This window comes from Takifugu flavidus, chromosome 5, assembly GCF_003711565.1.
Source record: "Takifugu flavidus isolate HTHZ2018 chromosome 5, ASM371156v2, whole genome shotgun sequence".
Lineage (NCBI taxonomy): Eukaryota > Metazoa > Chordata > Actinopteri > Tetraodontiformes > Tetraodontidae > Takifugu > Takifugu flavidus.
In genome coordinates, this window is record NC_079524.1 from 231,481 (window position 1) to 251,271 (window position 19,791).

The 19,791-nt window shown below is 49.5% G+C and overlaps 1 protein-coding gene across 2 annotated transcripts; it reads right to left on the reverse strand.

Moving 5' to 3' along the window:
- Positions 1-3,917: 3,917 nt before the first annotated feature.
- Positions 3,918-8,410, reverse strand: stc1 (stanniocalcin 1). 2 transcript variants are annotated; one of them, XM_057033942.1, is made up of 4 exons: positions 7,656-8,410; positions 6,207-6,346; positions 5,914-6,125; positions 3,918-5,631 (listed from the first exon to the last, which is right to left on the reverse strand). In XM_057033942.1, exons 1-4 carry the CDS (start codon positions 7,786-7,788, stop codon positions 5,337-5,339), a joined length of 780 nt encoding a protein of 259 aa, XP_056889922.1. In that variant the 5' UTR covers positions 7,789-8,410; the 3' UTR covers positions 3,918-5,336. The 2 variants fall into 2 exon arrangements, with proteins under 2 accessions (XP_056889922.1, XP_056889921.1); XM_057033941.1 differs by having other exon boundaries at positions 6,207-6,349; positions 7,656-8,404.
- Positions 8,411-19,791: the final 11,381 nt, after the last annotated feature.

Here is a 19,791-nt window from a genome sequence, read left to right on the forward strand (position 1 = left end):
CCCGACCCTCCCCGACCCCCCCCAGAACCCCACAGGTGACTCGGTGAATAAACCCACAGGTGACTCGGTGCTGTCAGCCTGGCCTGGTCCCCTGACGAGGGTCATTAACGCTCATCTTCGTGTGATCATGTGATCAGACAGAGCTGTAAATTCATGCGTTCATTCCAGAGGAACTTCCTGTTTTTAATGGGCACAGGTGACACACAATAAGGGCGAGTCCACATCTATGATATATTTGATAAATCTTTTATTTCTGATCAGTAAAAGACACATTAGCATCTTCCATGCCTCAGGACAGAGCGACCCAGACACATATACAGTATATATATGCTAACGGGTACATTAAAGTGCGAGTGAGTCACAAGGGTCAATCATGCGTTACAGAAGCTTCAATCATCTCCTCAAACTCTGGAAAGCTTTTTGAATCTGATAGTAAAATAACTGTCACTTATATATGAATACAAAATAAACTTTACTAATCACCAAAGTATCTATTTCTGTTTCAGCACATTTATCGATCTTCAAGTCTTGAGAGGACAGAGTACCATGAAGGGTCAGAGGGGAAGGAACGCCCCTGTGGGACACCTGTGGGACACCTGTGGGACGCCTGTGGAACGCCACTGTGGAACGCCCCTGTGGAACGCCCCTGTGGGATGCTCCTGTGGGATGCTCCTGTGGGACGCCCCTGTGGGACGCCCCTGTGGGCCGCTCCTGTGGAACGCACCTATGGAACGCTCCTGTGGAACGCTCCTGTGGAACGCACCTATGGAACGCTCCTGTGGAACGCCCTGTGGAACGCCACTGTGGAACGCACCTATGGAACGCCCCTGTGGAACGCCCCTGTGGAATGCTCCTGTGGAACGCACCTATGGAACGCTCCTGTGGAACGCACCTATGGAACGCTCCTGTGGAACGCCCCTGTGGAACGCCACTGTGGAGCTCCAGGTTAGCAACACGCCAGAACCACATCCAGCACCCCACAAACATTAGTGAACTCTCTCCCGGTTTCTCTAACAGCTTCATGGGTCGTCTGAGGTGGGCGTGTTCTGGTCAGGAGACACATTCAAGGTACAGGTACATTCTCCGAAGGACCCTTGGCCAGATATCACAAAGAACATTTACAGAAAATAAATAGGACACGAGACTGTGGTGCATCTAACCGGGAACCGGTTCTGGGCTTGTTGTGCCTGGCAGAACTCAGGGGGATCTGACAGCATCACACAAGGTTTGGCAGCAGCTTGTTGGGTTGGAACCCACGGACAGCAAGGACAGACGTGAGGAAGCTTCAGGAGGGGACGGACGTGAGGAAGCTTCAGGAGGAGGACGGACGTGAGGAAGCTTCAGGAGGGGAAGGACGTGAGGAAGCTTCAGGAGGGGACGGACGCGAGGAAGCTTCAGGAGGGGACGGACGTGAGGAAGCTTCAGGAGGGGACGGACGTGAGGAAGCTTCAGGAGGGGACGGACGTGAGGAAGCTTCAGGAGGGGACGGACGTGAGGAAGCTTCAGGAGGGGAAGGACGTGAGGAAGCTTCAGGAGGGGACGGACGCGAGGAAGCTTCAGGAGGAGGACGGACGTGAGGAAGCTTCAGGAGGGGACGGACGTGAGGAAGCTTCAGGAGGGGACGGACGTGAGGAAGCTTCAGGAGAGGACGGACGTGAGGAAGCTTCAGGAGAGGACGGACGTGAGGAAGCTTCAGGAGGGGACGGACGCGAGGAAGCTTCAGGAGAGGACGGACGCGAGGAAGCTTCAGGAGAGGACGGACGCGAGGAAGCTTCAGGAGGGGACGGACGTGAGGAAGCTTCAGGAGAGGACGGACGTGAGGAAGCTTCAGGAGAGGACGGACGTGAGGAAGCTTCAGGAGAGGACGGACGTGAGGAAGCTTCAGGAGGGGACGGACGTGAGGAAGCTTCAGGAGGGGACGGACGTGAGGAAGCTTCAGGAGGGGAAGGATGCGAGGAAGCTTCAGGAGGGGACGGACGCGAGGAAGCTTCAGGAGAGGACGGACGCGAGGAAGCTTCAGGAGGGGAAGGATGCGAGGAAGCTTCAGGAGGGGACGGACGTGAGGAAGCTTCAGGAGGGGACGGATTTCCAGCGCCTGGCTAAAGGAAACCGCTCGAGCTGCATGTTTCACTTTAGAGTTAGCTAGGCTATTAGCTAGGCTATTAGCTAGGCTATTAACTAGGCTATTAGCTAGCGAGTGACCAGCTCTTAACTTCCTAAATCAACCCTCACAAATGCTCTTTTCCAACACCGACGCAGACAAGAGAAATCTTCATATTCACAGAACCAAAAGGAACAAAAATCCATAAAGAGACCCAGAAATCAAATGCTTTTCCCTGTGAGGACCTGAGAGGACCTGTGGGGACCTGTGAGGACCTGAGAGGACCTGTGGGGACCTGAGAGGACCTGTGGACCTGAAGGACCTGTGGGGACCTGTGGGGACCTGTGAGGACCTGAGAGGACCTGGGGGACCTGTGGGGACCTGTGAGGACCTGAGAGGACCTGTGGGGACCTGTGGGGACCTGTGAGGACCTGAGAGGACCTGTGGGGACCTGAGAGGACCTGTGGGGACCTGTGAGGACCTGTGGGGACCTGTAAGGACCTGTGGGGACCTGAGAGGACCTGTGGGGACCTGTGAGGACCTGAGAGGACCTGTAAGGACCTGTGGGGACCTGAGAGGACCTGTGGGACCTAGAGGACCTGTGGGGACCTGTGAGGACCTGTGGGGACCTGTGAGGACCTGAGAGGACCTGTGGGGACCTGTGAGGACCTGAGAGGACCTGTAAGGACCTGTGGGGACCTGAGAGGACCTGTGGGGACCTGTGGGGACCTGTGAGGACCTGTGGGGACCTGTGAGGACCTGTGGGGATCTGTGAGGACCTGAGAGGACCTGTGGGGACCTGTGAGGACCTGAGAGGACCTGTGGGGACCTGAGAGGACCTGTGGGGACTTGTGAGGACCTGTGAGGACCTGAGAGGACCTGTGGGGACCTGTTGGGACCTGAGAGGTCCTGCACGTGCTGCTGCTTTACTCAGGCAGCATCAGCTGGACGACCCATCATGTTTTAGCATTTAGCATTTAGCATTTAGCATCCTTCATATGTGGGAATGTTGCATAGTTTGGAATTCTTTACATCCTTGTTTTATCGACATCTGCCTTCATGTCAGCGCAGTTCTTCTCCACCGGGGTCGGAGTCCGGCAGGATTGAGGTGACGTATCTGGAGACCTTCAGTTGGTTTGATCTTCCAACGGAACCAAAACCAACAGCCTGAAGCTTCTGGAGGGGCGAGTGTGTTGGTCCACGAGTTATTACATGTTGTAATAACAACTGACACTACGAGGTCACTTTAACGACCACTTTGACTTCCTGACTTCCTGCAGGTGTGTGTGAAGAAGAGCAACACGTGGAACATCTAATGATGACGGTGACCAACATCACAAACATCCAACATCTTGGCGAGGAAATAAAGGAGGTGACAGTTTCTTCAGAATAATGTGATGAATCTCCTCCTGTCCTCTGTGAGGACCTGTGAGGACCTGAGAGGACCTGTGAGGACCTGTGAGGACCTGAGAGGACCTGTGAGGACCTGTGAGGACCTGTGAGGACCTGAGAGGACCTGTGAGGACCTGTGAGGACCTGAGAGGACCTGTGAGGACCTGAGAGGACCTGTGAGGACCTGAGAGGACCTGTGAGGACCTGTGAGGACCTGAGAGGACCTGTGAGGACCTGAGAGGACCTGTGAGGACCTGAGAGGACCTGTGAGGACCTGTGAGGACCTGTGAGGACCTGAGAGGACCTGAGAGGACCTGAGGACCTGTGAGGACCTGTGAGGACCTGAGAGGACCTGTGAGGACCTGTGAGGACCTGAGAGGACCTGTGAGGACCTGAGAGGACCTGTGAGGACCTGAGAGGACCTGTGAGGACCTGTGAGGACCTGAGAGGACCTGTGAGGACCTAAAAGGACCTGAGAGGACCTAAAAGGACCTGTGAGGACCTGTGTGACGGATGTGTGAGAAGCTTCATCAGCAACATGTCGAACATGTTTCAGCTGAGATTTTAACCCGATCTTGTCTCAAAGTGAAGCTTTGTTACACCTGTGAAGCAGGTGAAGGTGGGCGGAGCCACCGCTGCCCCCTGAGGCCGCCACAGTCGTGACACGGGCCCGTTTGGTCCCCACAGGCGCCGCTCGCTTCTACAGACCTCGTCTCAAACTTCCTGCCACGGCAGAAGGGCTCGAGAAATCTGGAAACTAGTTTAAACGACAATAATGCATCAAGACGTTAAATAACAGAGCAGGAAAATAAATCCGGATCCCTCTCTGCCTGGACCCTGGACGCCCAGATAACGATGAGCATGCTAATCACGTGCACGGCTGCTTCACACACGCTCAAGAACAGGAACACGGACGCCACTAAACCTGATGGCACGAACAGCACGGCTCCACACTCATGTGCATCTCCATCAGGTCCCATCCGGTCCCATCAGGTCCCATCAGCTCCCATCAGGTCCCACCAGGTCCCATCCGGTCCCACCAGGTCCCATCAGGTCCCATCCGGTCCCATCCGGTCCCACCAGGTCCCATCAGGTCCCATCCGGTCCCATCCGGTCCCACCAGGTTCTCCCAGGTCAGGACACACGCTCTGTGCTGAGACACTTACAACGCCGCGGCTACATCTGCTATCAGAAATAACGGGACAGGTGGAGGTGCTACAGCTAAACACTCTTCTGGTCTGTGATGGATATCATTCAGGGCAGTGTTTGGGTCAGTTCTAGGTCACCCCTCAAGGTTCCCTGGATCCTCTGCAGACCTCACTCCCCATGAGCACCCTGGTTGGGAGGGCTAGCTGTGGCTGTCTCAGATAAAGCAGGAAACAGGACACTGAGATGAATCATTTCCACATCTCATGCTCATCACGTGACTGCTGCTGAAATGGCCGATACACCAATAGTTAACAACTCATCAATAAACGTTATAACAACCCCACTAATGAGATCTTGCAGTGACTACTAATGACATTTGTGTTGGTCTGTTACGGAGGAACGAAGCACTATTGGTCGTATTTTATTTGTTACCTTTTTCCTGGCATCCATCTTTAAGATGCAGCTGTGTCGGTGGAGGTGGGCTGGACTGAGCAGGACCACAGACCAACGAGCCTCGTCTGTCAGGCCCAGGAGAATCTACACTAAAGGAGGATCAAGATATCAAAGCTACGGCGGCTTCCCTAATGGGGCCTTTTTTGGTAACTTCCAGTTGCGTGGAACATTATGCTTCGCCACCCCGAGGGAACAGAGGAGCGTTCCTGACGTTGTGGAGCAGTGTGAATCGGGCTGGAAGTTAGGAGCTGTCGCCGGCCGAGCGCCTCTTGGCGAAGCTGCCGGCCGAGTCTCTGCTCCGCCCACTGGGCTGGATCTTGTAGATATGGGGAGCCATGGAGAAGCGCCAGCCGGCACGGGCCTCCTCTCCGGTGGGGAGGGCGGCGGCCCCGGCGCTGGAGGGGCAGGGCTTGCTCTGCAGCAGCTGCACCAGCATGGTCATCTCTGGGCCCAGCCGCGACACCATGCTGCTCCTGACCCGCTCCACCGTGTCCTCCTCACAGTCCATCAGGCTCTGCAGCAGCGTGCCGTAGAACCTGGAACAAGACACCGCATCACATGACTGGAATCTTCTGTCTGCAGGTGTGTCGTCCACACACAGCCCTGCCGACCCGCCACCCCGTCCCTCTGCACCCCCACCGTAACCCAGCAGTAATAGAGCAACATGGAAGCCTTCCTGCTCCAGGCTGGGTCCCTGAGGGACAGAAGATCAGAAGATGGAGGCGAGGCATGCTCACCAGCGTAGGCTGTCACACCGTTGGGGTTTGACAGGACTCATCTTACAGGTCCAAACAGTCAGGTGACCTGGGGCAGCTCACCTGTTGGGGAAGTGACTCGGCAGCTGTGCCACTTCACCAATAGCGTCTGGATTCGACCGGGCCACGGCACAAATATCCCACTTATTATAACACTCCTCCTGGACTTCCGATATCATTCTTTGGAAGGCGGAGCAGCGTCGGATGGAGGGGAACGCCTTAGAGGTGATGCCGTTAGCGATGCACTTCAGGCTCTCCTTCACGAAGGCTTTGCCCTGGAACAAACACAGCACCGTTCACCCCCCCGCTGAGGTGCCCCCCCAATCCCAGCAGCTGTAATGGATGAAAGCCGATACCTGAGTGTCGAACCGAGCAGCAGAGTAGAGGAAGGACTTGCAGATGTCGTGCATGCCGTCGGTGTCACAGGTGGAGTTTTCCAGGCAGGCGAAGGCTCCACAGCCGACCTGCAGGGCGGCGCTGAGACAACGTGCCACATCTGCTGTGGGCAGAGAAGGGATCATGAGGGGGGGAGCCCAGAGTGCGTTCACTGGGGGGGGGTCACTAGGCACTCACTGGCACACTCACGACACAAGAGTGGAATCACAACGAGGTTCATTTCATATGGTTTGGCGAGCAGACGCTCACTCACGGGCGATAGGCTCAGACTGTATCTGGCACAGGTGCCTTCTCACCTGGGGGGCCTGCTGGGGCCTGCTGGGGCCCGCTGGGGCCCGCTGGGGCCTGCTGGGGCCCGCTGGGGCCCGCTGGGGCCCGGTGGGGCCCGCTGGGGCCCGCTGGGGCCCGGTGCTGCTCGAGAGCAGCACTTGCAGAAACAGCATCACAATAAAGAAACTTGTTGCCATGTGTCACGTGCACGAGCCGCCTCCAGACCTCGTCCAGGCCACCCGAGCCCAGGTGGGGAAACCTTATGGAACGGCCTCCATCATGTGATCGGAACGGCCTCCATCATGTGATCGGAACGGCCTCCATCATGTGATCGGAACCTGTTTCCAGCAGCATTTTTACGGAGCTTTGAAATGTGACACATGTCATTTGTCAGCTGCTGTTTCCAGGAATGATGACTTTCCTTCCAATGGCAAACCGCCTTCCTCCGATCTTTAGTAAGAATACTGAGATGTGCCCCAGTGGGGCCGGATGTGCCCCAGTGGGGCCGGATGTGCCCCAGTGGGGCCGGATGTGCCCCAGTGGGGCCGAATCCGCCCTGTCGCAGTTGTAATTGGGGCCGATCCGTTAACCTGCGCGGCCTGATTGGGATGAGGAGCAGGTGAGCCGCACATGAGGGATGAGGAAGCACTTGTGGCACAAGCAGCCGCCACCTGCATGTGAAACTGAGACCTTCTACTGGAGCTCCACATTTCTCCTGTCTAAGTGCAGATGAGAGGAAATGGCACAGCGCCTTCCTCCTCCTCCTCCTCCTCCTCCTCCTCCTCCTCCTCATCACAGAAGGAAGCAGCTTTATCTGTGAGTGGAATCCGTCAAGTCCAGCAAGACTCAGCAGAGGGACCACTGCAGCATTCAGAGGCGTCACGGAGCCTCTCAGCGTGACACAGGCGGCACCCTCAGGTGTCAGCACCGAGCTCCGCTCGCGCCCACAGCGGCACACGCACCCGTTCAGACACGCACGGGATCAGGACCGATGTAGGGGCAAAGAATTCCCCTCGGAGTGAGCGAGCAAAGGTAGAGCTGTGCACCGCCTGCGTGCGTGCGTGCGTGCGTGTGTGTGGGGTGGAGGGTGTCGGGCGAGAGAGAGAGAAGCAGCTGACTATGAAAATCCAAATACTCACAGGGGCCGTTGGCAGAGACGCGCGCTCTTCTGGGCGAGAAGGACTCGTTGTGATCCAGCTCATAGGCGGACACGGTCAGCAAGACCAGGAGGAGAAGTCCGCTCCTCCTCGGCATCGTCATCTCAACACACATTACACAACTCAACCTAAGGATGTATGGAATCAATCAATTAATATAGAGAGAAGATGTTTTGGGGGGGTTGGAAAAAAAAAAACGCTCCAAATAGCGGCGCCGGAAACTGAAGTAATTTGGATGAAATGAGATTTCCGGCCATTCGAGTCCTCGCCACCCTTTAGACCTGCATGACAGCTCGGACCGATGTGGACTCGGCTTGGGTTTATATGGGAGCGCTGGAGATCACGGCTCTGCGTGTGGACCAATCAGAGCGCAGCGTTCAGCAACGTGGCCCCGCTCCTTCCACTAATTGATAAAATCGTTCCGATGCGCATCTCACGCGCTTCTCGGACCGACTGCGGGTGAATTTAAATTCATATTAGAGGCATCAGAATTTTGGGACGAGGCCACTGACTTCACTCACATCACAGAACGGAACCATTTAACGGATTTAATGGCTTCATTTTCAGCTTATCTTAAATGCTGCGCACTAATTATTTGACTTCATTAACAGCTCATTTAAACTGCCGCGTGCCGTCACGCAGCTTCTGTGAACTGGTGTTAAACAATGAAAATTGTCATATGTTGCGTGAGAAACTCAACAAAACGCATTTCTACTTTACTGACACTTATGGAATCCATTTATGATGGGTTGAGCAGGTTGGAGCAGCCATATTGTAGCTAAAGATATATTTTTAATTCCGCTTAATTCAGATTATTATCTGGAAATGGATTTTTAAAATTCAGTTTGGCATCAAACAACTGACATTTCTATTGTGTTGATCATAGAAGAACGTTTGAAGAACACTAGCAGATCTTTATTTATCTTTGTTTACTCCATCATTCATGTTTTTCTTCCCTTTCTCAGCTGAATGTTTGACTTTTTATATCGGGTTTAATGACCGACATCGTTTGTGATTTCAGTCATGTTTGGAAGAAATGTTGAATCCTTAATAAGGGAGTGAAAATGCTCCATTGCTCTTCTTCTTTAGAACTTTAGGGCAAAATACTGAAGGGAGAATACATTTAATATCAGAGTAAATGATGAAATAAAAGCATTAGGACCTGATTTAAGATGAGAAAATCCTCCAAAAACAGGCAGACGCGCGCGCGCGCGTGTGTGTGTGTTGTGTGTGTGTGTGTGTGGTGTGTGTGTGTGTGTGTGTGTTTCCCAGCGTTTGACACACTAACCAAATGTGCCCCCCCCCCCCCCAAAAGGCCAGGTTCAGATATCCGCCCACATTATTCAAAAGACACCTTCATTTGTCTTTACTGGCATTTTCTTGAATGACGCGAGCTGTTAGTTTGACATTCCTTTATCTCCACATAAGCTATTTCCATAACTGGGGTGGACGCAGGTGATCACTACTGACACAGAGGGACTACTGACACAGAGGGACTACTGACACAGAGGGACTACTGACACAGAGGGACTGCTGACACAGAGGGACTACTGACACAGAGGGACTACTGACACAGAGGGACTGCTGACACAGAGGGACTGCTGACACAGAGGGACTACTGACACAGAGGGACTACTGACACAGAGGGACTGCTGACACAGAGGGACTGCTGACACAGAGGGACTACTGACACAGAGGGACTACTGACACAGAGGAACTACTGACACAGAGGGACTGCTGACACAGAGGAACTACTGACACAGAGGGACTACTGACACAGAGGGACTGCTGACACAGAGGGACTACTGACACAGAGGGACTACTGACACAGAGGGACTGCTGACACAGAGGAACTGCTGACACAGAGGGACTACTGACACAGAGGAACTACTGACACAGAGGGACTGCTGACACAGAGGGACTACTGACACAGAGGACTACTGACACAGAGGACTACTGACACAGAGGGACTGCTGACACAGAGGAACTACTGACACAGAGGAACTACTGACACAGAGGGACTACTGACACAGAGGAACTACTGACACAGAGGGACTACTGACACAGAGGGTGCTGTGTGACCCTGAGACCAGATTGTAGAACCTCATAAAAGGATGATTGGTTTAACGAGGCTGCGCTCGTCTTTTCTGACTTATTTTTACTGATTTAGAAGACAAACGAGTATGAATGAACTTGTTAAAAGTCTTTTTTCACAGTTTAAATGAAGCACTTGGGTTTGTTCTGTTCTGGAGCAGGATCGTTCAAAGGTGAGCCTCCAATGTGAGAATATAGATGTAAAAAATAGATTTACAATGCTTTTTTCTTAAATTCACCATTTTTGTTGTCTGTCCAGCAGCAACGAGCCAATTTCCCCCATTTTGGGGGTTTTCCTGCCTTATCACCTGGTTCTGCTCCACTCTGACGCTTCGGTTCCTGGAACCTCTGGAACCACCTCCTTCAGCCCTTCCAGGCTCAGAGTGAAGAGATGATGCTGAGTTTGTGTGCTGTCCTCCTGTCATTGGCTAAATTACACGCTAAATTACACGCTAAATTACACGCGTGGAGCCTCGCCAGCACCAACAAACCCAAATGTTAAAGATCCTAATTCCTGCATGCTGCTTCCCTCAGACGCAGGATTCTGGACTTTATTTCTCTGACTAACTGAGCATATTTGTTAGAACTCTGTCAGTCCTGCTCTGCTGGCTATGCAGAGGTTTGTAGATCCTTTCATGGCACACCTCCCCCCCCCCGGACCCCGGAGCCTCTCTGGTGCCTCTGCTATGTCAGAGCAGGTTCAGGCTCTACAGGGAGAAGGAGCAGCAACACGTCCAGGTCCCAGCTGGGTCCACCTGCTCAACAGATACATCACAGTAAGGTTGAGGCAGACACTGAGCTGTTTACTGTGTGTTGGAGCTCCAAATGCAGGTTCTTCCCTCGAAGCACAGCCATCTACCGCGACACTCTGGAGAGGACCGGTACTTTTCTGGTAGTTGTTTTAGGATTTAGAACAACACACGGCAACATTGGCGCGCTGGAGAAGGGCAGCGTTCAGCACAAGGACGTTTGGATGAAACGAGCCTGTGAAGTTTTCAGTGATTTAGATTTCGGCGGTTAGAAAGAGGCTCTTTTGCTGTTGGCCTGCCGGCAGCGTCCTCTACGATTAAGGACTGAGAGGGACCTAATTAGCAGAAATTTGATAATAATCAGCAGGTCGGTGCTTATAGTCCCCAAACGATTTACATTTATGCAGTAAAGATTCTAAGGAAGTTATTTTATGATTCATGGATAAACCTGTAGGAGCCAACTGAAGGACTCTGTTAGTCACGTTTTGTCCACCAGGGGGACGTCCAGACGTTCCTGATCTGTGAGAGCAGCTAAATCTTCCCAAATGTTCCTAAACTCCTGGAAAACTGAAAGATTTTTCAAATCTAACAACTTCTGAGGACCTGTCTGCTGTCTAGTTGAGTTGCTTTAAATCGATCGTTGTGTGTGTTTTTTACCGCAGCTTAATTTCTTAGCATGTTCAAAGAATTCTGCTTGTTTTGAAGGATGCTCCCATGGGAATAATAGGGCTTCATTCCAGGGTCGCATCTTCAAAAGGATGTGCTCAGTACTTCTGCACTGTCCAGTGTGAGAAAGACGTGTCTCACCTGTGTCGTTAAATTAGCAGCAGCAGATCTTGATGATGAAAGACAAACTGTCAAATCTTATGGAAACACAAGTTGTGAGGTAGCCTTGTAATTCTAACGACGATGCTAAACCTGTTGAACGTGCCTCCACGCTTCAGATCATCATAAGTGTCACGAAACCCCGTTCCAACACGGATTCTTCTTGGAAAGCCACAGGAAGTGACGCTAGTAAACTGTGTGTGTGCTAAACGACGCAGCCATTGTGCCTTTGGGAATGCTACTGTTGGAAGCTGCAATTAGCATGTGATCCCACTGGATCGTGGTCTGAGGAATTTGGGATTCTTAGAAAACTGGAATTCTGTCAAACACAACATCTTTGTCACACCACCAACTTGTTGTTTTAGACTTCCTGAAGAATATTGCAGTTTTCCATAGAACGATGGTTGGAAGACAACGCTGACTCAGCAGAGTTCCACAGTGGACGTCAACGATGGCTAAAGCTAAAGCTAACCCTACTACACATCTGGAATGGCTGGAATAACCGCACGGATGGAACTGTGGAACCAAACACACTTTAATTAATTGATTCCTATAAAAATGTTCTTGCTTCCAGGCTGCTGGTGAGATTTAGATGTAAATAATAACACTGTTATTACAGGAAACAACACAATAAAGAAAACTGATACTTAAACCACATTTCTGTGTTGTTATCTTATTACAGCTCGGTAATAAAGCTGGTTATAAACATACACACTACATGTCCAAACATGACGCAGTGTTGGGGAAAAGAAGCCCGAGACACCACAGAGGAAGAGTGTGAAGGGTTGATGGGATGTTCCCTGGATGGTGACAAAGCTACAACAGCTCGTTAATAAATGAGTGGAAATAAGAAGCTACTCATTAAATCACGTCTCCATTATGGTGACACACTCACTCACACACACACTCACACACACACACTCACTCACACACTCACTCACACACACACACACTCACTCACAGTCACTCACACTCACTCACACACCACACACACACACACACACACTCACACACACACACACGCACTCACACACACACACTCACTCACAGTCACTCACACACTCACTCACACACTCACTCACACACTCACTCACTCACACACACACACACTCACTCACTCACACACACACACACACTCACTCACCACACACACACACACTCACACACACTCACTCACACACACACACACCACACACGCACGCACACACGCACACACACACACCACACTCACTCACACACACACACACTCACTCACACACACACACACTCACTCACACACACACCACACTCACTCACAGTCACTCACACACTCACTCACACACACACACTCACTCACTCACACACACTCACACACACACACTCACACACACACCACACACACTCACTCACACACACCACACACACACACTCACTCACTCACACACACACACACCCACATACACACACACTTTATTTTTATTGCACCATTTAAAAACGTCTCTAAAATCCAGGGTGATGAGCTTCTTCTTGAGGTCAGGAGTGTAAACACTGACCCGCCGCAGGTTCCCGCTCCACCTGCCATACCGGAGCGCATCGTGGAATATCAGCGCACGTGAAGAAATGGAGAGGAACGTTCCGTATTGCAGCTCCAGGGGCGGCCGTCGTGAATGGAATGAGCTTTTATCTGCAGCTGAGCTTTGTGTTGCCTTTGTTGTCTCCAGGTTCTAAAGGACAGATGCACCTTTAAATCTCCCGTGTTCATTATAACTCAACCAGTGGCTGACACATTTCTACTATTCCAGTGGGACGAATCTTCCAGAAAGAACAACCTTAACACCGGCCCACATCTGCACCATGCTGGACCCGTGTTTGAACACCACCTATTTCCAGTAGAGAGGCTTCTACGGGCAGAACATGGCTGGGCCATGGGCTCACCAGTATCCCCCATAGTTGCCCATCTATATGTGGAGAAGGTGGAATCCCTGGCCCTGACATCCTTCACAGGAACTGCACCAAGCCACTGGTTCAGGTATGTGGACGACACCTGGGTCAAAATCCCAACACAAGAATTGGAAGCGTTCTCGGATCACCTCAACAAAACAGACCAGCATGTAAAATTCACCCAGGAAGATGTAAAAGGAAACAGTCTGGCCTTTCTGGACTGCGCAGTCAAGAACCTACACATACCGACCAGTACCTCCAGTTTGACTCTCACCACCCACTGGAACACAAGTTAGGAGTGATCAGAACTCTCCAACACCGGGCCAGAGAAATACCCACCACATCCCAAGGCAGGAAGAAGGACCAGGACCACATTAAGACAGCTCTCAAAACATGTGGCTACCCAGACTGGGCCTTCACCAGGACCTCAGGAAAGCGAGACCCCAGCAAAGGAGAGGAGGAGAGAAACAAACGCCGCAGTGTTTCCATCCCCTACCTGTCTGGAGTCTCTGAGAAGTTTAGGAGGATCCACAGAAACACGACACACCGGTTCATTTCAAACCCAGCAACACTCTCAGACAGAGGCTGGTCCACCTGAAGGACAAGACACCAAGACCCAAACAAAGTCATGTTGTTTATGCTGTACAGCACCAGGAGGAACGTGAGGAACATTGGGGAAACCAAACAACCTCTCCACAGAAGAAGGCACAACACAGACGCGCCACCTCTTCAGGTCAGGACTCAGCAGTCCACCTACTCCTAAAGGAGAGTGGGCACTCCTGCCAGGACAGCCCAGTACGGGTACTGGCCAGAGAAGACCGCTGGTCTGAGAGGGGGGTCAAGGAAGCATCCATGTCAAACTGGAGAAACCATCCACCACAATGTCGCCACTTTTGTCTTTATTGTCTCCGAAGCGTTAAAGCGTTAAAGCACTGGAATGTTTCCCGTTTCCCAACAGTATTCCGAAGGGAAGCATGAACAAAGTTAACCGGTTGGTTCAAGAACAAACCCTTGTGGGATCCCAAGACTGACCCTCCTACATGAAGAAGAAACATCATGAAAATGAGCAAACTGCAACGTATCTAATCAATAGAATCGGAACCAGCCTAATACTGCCGACAGTTATTCTAATCATGATTATTGATTAAAGTTACTTTAAAGTAACTTTAACAGTAACTTTTACTGCAATTTTTTAGGGTTGAGGGAGCAATAGGAGGTACCTGTTGTCCCCGTTCCATCCATCTTCTCTTATTGAGGCCTTCACTTTCCCACTGAGCAATTTATTCCAACTTTTTGGAATTATGTTAATTGAAAGTTAAATTACAGAAAAATGATTACAAACTGACAGAAGAAGATCTTAACTTGCATTTTAAACGTGGAGCATAAAAACGCAGACGCTGAACCACACAACCCACGTGATTGATAATTGTAAAAGCAAAAGGATTTGTAGGAAAAACTTTGTGAATCCTCTCGGAAACACAGCTTCCATGTGTTCCAGGGACTCGGCAGCTTGGCTGAAGGTGAGTGAACACAGATGGGGAAGATGCTTAGCAGTGGAAAAATGGGGACTAAGCTAGCTTAATGAAAGCATCATGGCACAGTGAGGGAGCCATCAACGGGAAGCCCTGAAGCCGCCTTATGCCTGGAGCCTGGATGCCTGGTTAGGACTCTGTGGTTCCTGATGAACACATGGCAGACCACTTTCTGTTAGGGTTAGGGTTAGAGGGTTAGGGTTAGGGTTAGGGTTAGGGTTAGGGTTAGAGGGTTAGAGGGTTAGGGTTAGAGGGTTAGAGAGTTAGGGTTAGGGTTAGAGGGTTAGGGTTAGGGGGTAGGGTTAGGGTTAGAGGGTTACGGTTAGAGGGTAGGGTTAGAGGGTTAGGGTTAGGGTTAGGGTTAGGGTTACGTTAGAGGGTTAGGGTTAGAGGTTAGGGTTAGGGTTAGGGTTATAGGGTTACGGTTAGAGGGTTAGGGTTAGAGGGTTAGGGTTAGGGTTATAGGGTTTCGGTTAGAGGGTTAGGGTTATAGGGTTAGGGTTAGAGGGTTAGGGTTAGGGTTAGAGGGTTACGGTTAGAGGGTTAGGGTTATAGGGTTAGGGTTAGAGGGTTAGGGTTAGGGTTAGGGTTAGAGGGTTAGGGTTAGAGAGTTAGGGTTAGGGTTCGAGGTTAGGGTTAGAGGGTTAGGGTTAGGGTTAGAGGGTTAGGGTTAGAGGGTTAGGTTAGGGTTAGAGGTTTAGAGCGTTTAGGGTTAGAGGGTTAGGGTTAGAGGGTTAGGTTAGGGTTTAGGGTTAGAGGGTTCGGGTTCGAGGGTCGGGTTAGCGGGTTAGAGGTTAGGGTTAGCGGGTTCGGTTTCGGGTTCGGGTTCGAGGGTTAGGGTTCTGGGTTTAGGGTAGAGGTTAGGGTTGATTAGGATTAGGTTCAGGGTTAGAGGGTTAGGGTTAGAGGGTTAGGGTTAGAGGGTTAGAGGGTTAGGGTTAGAGGGTTAGTGTTAGAGGGTTAGAGGTTAGGGTTAGAGGGTTAGGGTTAGAGGGTTAGGGTTAGGGTTAGAGGGTACGGTTAGAGGGTTAGGGTTATAGGGTAGGGTTAGAGGGTTAGGGTTAGGGTTAGAGGGTTAGGGTTAGAGGGTTAGAGAGTTAGGGTTAGGGTTAGAAGGTTAGGGTTAGGGTTAGGGTAGAGGGTTAGGGTTAGGGTTAGAGGGTTAGGGTTAGGGTTAGAGGGTTAGAGAGTTAGGGTTAGAGGGTTAGGGTTAGAGGGTTAGGGTTAGAGGTTAGGGTTAGAGGGTAGGGTTAGAGGGTTAGGGTCAGGGTCAGGGTTTGGGTTAGGGTTAGAGGGTTAGGGTTAGATGGTTAGGGTTAGAGGGTTAGGGTTAGGGTTCTAGGGTTACGGTTAGTGGGTTAGGGTTAGAGTTAGGGTTAGAGGGTTAGGGTCAGGGTTTGGGTTAGGGTTAGAGGGTTAGGGTTAGGGTTAGAGGGTTAGGGTTAGAGGGTTAGGGTCAGGGTTACCGTCACCGTGCCAACTACATAATGTGCTTTGTTACAAGTTTGACCAAATCAAAGGAATTAGATGCTTAGTTGAGACTGACAGTAGCCCAAATGTCTTTTACAGATTAGCATCTGCAGTCAATGTTCTCAGCAGTGTCAGGAGACCAAAGGAGACAGAGTGTGTGTTCTTTCCTGCATGTGCAGCTTTTCTGAGTTCAAAGGAATAACTTGACTTTGAAACACTGCCCTCATTCACAATTCCAGGTGTGGGAATGTCTAAATCATCCGTTGACATGACACGGTCGCCCATCATGTCACAAAGCCTTCGGACCCCACTCAACCCTGACGTTGGACCTCAGCACTTCCTGCCATCGTTATAGCAACACACAGGTGTGTGTTTCCCACCCATGCTTTGTAAAGCGCACAAAACCCTCCTCAGGAAGGTATTTGGAATTATTTGTGGTTCAAGCAAAGAACAGATTGTTATATCAAAGACATTTTTTTATAAACCATGTGTGCATTATTACAGTGTAATACACAATCTGGACAAAAAGTAGTTTTTTCCTGATTTAGTCCACAATATATCAATATATGGGCCTATTTTCTGTCACACTGCCTTAGACAAACAGTGTTATTTGAATAGATGCCTGTCGTGTAGTTCCCTTCCATTGGTAGCTTCGGGCTAACCACCCGGGGCTCTAGTGCTAACGGTGAGCAGGGAGGGCAAACGTGACAGACTCTGTCAGTTCTATTCTCTTTACTATGTTAGCCTCACGTATGTGGCCTCACGTATGTAGCCTCACGTCTGTAGCCTCGCGTATGTAGCCTCGCGTATGTAGCCTCGCGTCTGTAGCCTCGCGTCTGTAGCCTCGCGTATGTAGCCTCGCGTATGTAGCCTCACATATGTAGCCTCGCGTATGTAGCATCGGAGGTCCATTCAAATATGACAGAAAGAGAAACGATACACTCAGAAAAGACTCTAACGCTAACCCTGACTCTCTCATCACTCGTCGCCACTAAAATAACTACGGAATATTTTCCAAGCTGTCAAAATGGGACACACATTATTCCATGAGTGGCAATAAAGAGGGTCTAAAAATACATTAGAATGATTTTTAAAATGGGATTACCAGTAATTAAATCTCTGTTTCTAAATAAAAGGTTTACCTAAACTATCTGGAAGACTTCAAGTCCTCAACAACTCAAACAGAAATTGACAAGAAAAATGCGAAATAGCTCCGTATAGCTCCATCACAACGTGTCACTGGTTAGGACACATTTATGTTGTTCATGGGAAACAACGTAAAGGTTCCACCTTCAGAACCAGGGGTCTGCAACCCATGCGGCTCTCTAGCGCCGCCCTCGTGGCTCCCTGGAGTGTTTTCAAAAATATGAAAATGGAAAAATGGTGTGAATATATTTTTTGTTTTAATATAATTTCTGTAGGAGGAAAAACGTGACAAACATTCTTACAGTTTTCCAATGCTGTAAAAATGTGTATAATAAATATTTAAATTCAACATCTCATTATAATGGAAGTTAAAGTTAAAGCACCATGTGGGGCCTCGTTGCTGCAGGGAACATAAATATTTAATCATTAATGCTCTTTATGCATCTGTAGCCTACTGATCATTTGGAAAATAAGCTACTATAGCTAAAATAGTAGCTTACTTATAGCATGTGTTGCCTGGTGATAGATGGTGATAGATGGTGATAGATGGTGATAGATGGTGATAGATGGTGAAAGATGGTGATTGATGGTGATTGATGGTGATTGATGGTGAAAGATGGTGATTGATGGTGATAGATGGTGATAGATGGTGATTGATGGTGATAGATGGTGATAGATGGTGAAAGATGGTGATTGATGGTGATAGATGGTGAAAGATGGTGAAAGATGGTGATTGATGGTGATAGATGGTGAATGATGGTGAATGATAGTGATAGATGGTGATGATGGTGATAGATGGTGATAGATCGTGAAAGATGGTGAAAGATGGTGATTGATGGTGATAGATGGTGAAAGATGGTGAATGATAGTGATAGACGGTGATGATAGATGGTGATAGATGGTGGTGATTGATGGTGATAGATGGTGAATGATAGTGATAGATGGTGATGATAGATGGTGATAGATGGTGACTGATGGTGATAGATGGTGATGATAGATGGTGATAGATGGTGATAGATGGTGAAAGATGGTGATAGATGGTGATAGATGGTGATGATAGATGGTGATTGATGGTGAAAGATGGTGATTGATAGTGATAGATAGTGATTGATGGTGATTGATGGTGAAGATGGTGATTGATGGTGAAAGATGGTGAATGATGGTGAATGATAGTGATAGATGGTGATGATAGATCGTGAAAGATGGTGATTGATGGTGATAGATGGTGAAGATGGTGAATGATGGTGATTGATGGTGGTGATAGATGGTGGTGATAGATGGTGGTGATAGATGGTGGTGATTGATGGTGATAGATGGTGAAAGATGGTGAATGATGGTGATTGATGGTGATAGATGGTGAAAGATGGTGAATGATAGTGATAGATGGTGATAGATGGTGAAAGATGTTGAATGATAGTGATAGATGGTGATGATAGATGGTGATAGATGGTGATGATAGATGGTGATTGATGGTGATAGATGGTGAATGATAGTGATAGATGGTGATGATAGATGGTGATAGATGGTGATAGATGGTGACTGATGGTGATAGATGGTGATGATAGATGGTGATAGATGGTGATAGATGGTGATAGATGGTGATGATAGATGGTGATAGATGGTGGTGATAGATGGTGAAAGATGGTGAATGATGGTGATTGATGGTGATAGATGGTGAAAGATGGTGAATGATAGTGATAGATGGTGATAGATGGTGAAAGATGGTGATAGATGGTGATTGATAGTGATAGATGGTGATAGATGGTGATTGATGGTGAAAGATGGTGATTGATGGTGAAAGATGGTGATAGATGGTGATTGATGGTGAAAGATGGTGATAGATGGTGATAGATGGTGATTGATGGTGAAAGAGCACCTTCTGTTTGGGGAGGCTCTTTTGTTAAGTCTCTTTAAAGAGAAGAAAAGTGCTCGTATAGACCAACGTCAAAGTTTTTGAATAAAATACAATGAAATTAAACGTTTTTAGCCTTGGGAACTTTGTTGTTCGGTAGCTCAGTTGAACCTTGACCGTCTTAGTGTTGCAAAATAAACTCAGTGAAGGAAAAGATCATTTAGAAAGTAAAAAAGCTGTTTAATGATGAAGCTGCAGGTAGTAAAAGCTTCAGTCCAAGCGTGTCACAAATGACAACGATGCTTAAACAAAAGGAAAGAACAGCAGCTTTATGTGGAGAAGAAGGGGCGTGCACGCTCACACACACACACACACACACACACACACCACTCCTTAATTATTTCTTCAATTCTTCTCTTTAATTTCTCTTTAATTATTTCTCTCTAAGGGATAAAATGGTTTCATTGACTAAAAGGCCAAGACCTACCTGGTAGCTAGGCTAGTTTAATGAGCTCTGTCTCTTTAAGTAG

What these genes read in the sequence shown, in the direction of transcription:
- stc1 (XM_057033941.1), bottom strand. Translation starts at nt 7,788, where the DNA reads ATGTGTGTTGAGATGACGATGCCGAGGAGGAGCGGACTTCTCCTCCTG. An exon ending in CGTCTCTGCCAACGGCCCCT is followed by an intron (nt 6,350 to 7,655) that starts GTGAGTATTTGG and finishes CTCTGCCCACAG; the next exon opens with CAGATGTGGCACGTTGTCTC. An exon ending in CCGAGTCACTTCCCCAACAG is followed by an intron (nt 5,632 to 5,913) that starts GTGAGCTGCCCC and finishes GTCTTGTTCCAG; the next exon opens with GTTCTACGGCACGCTGCTGC.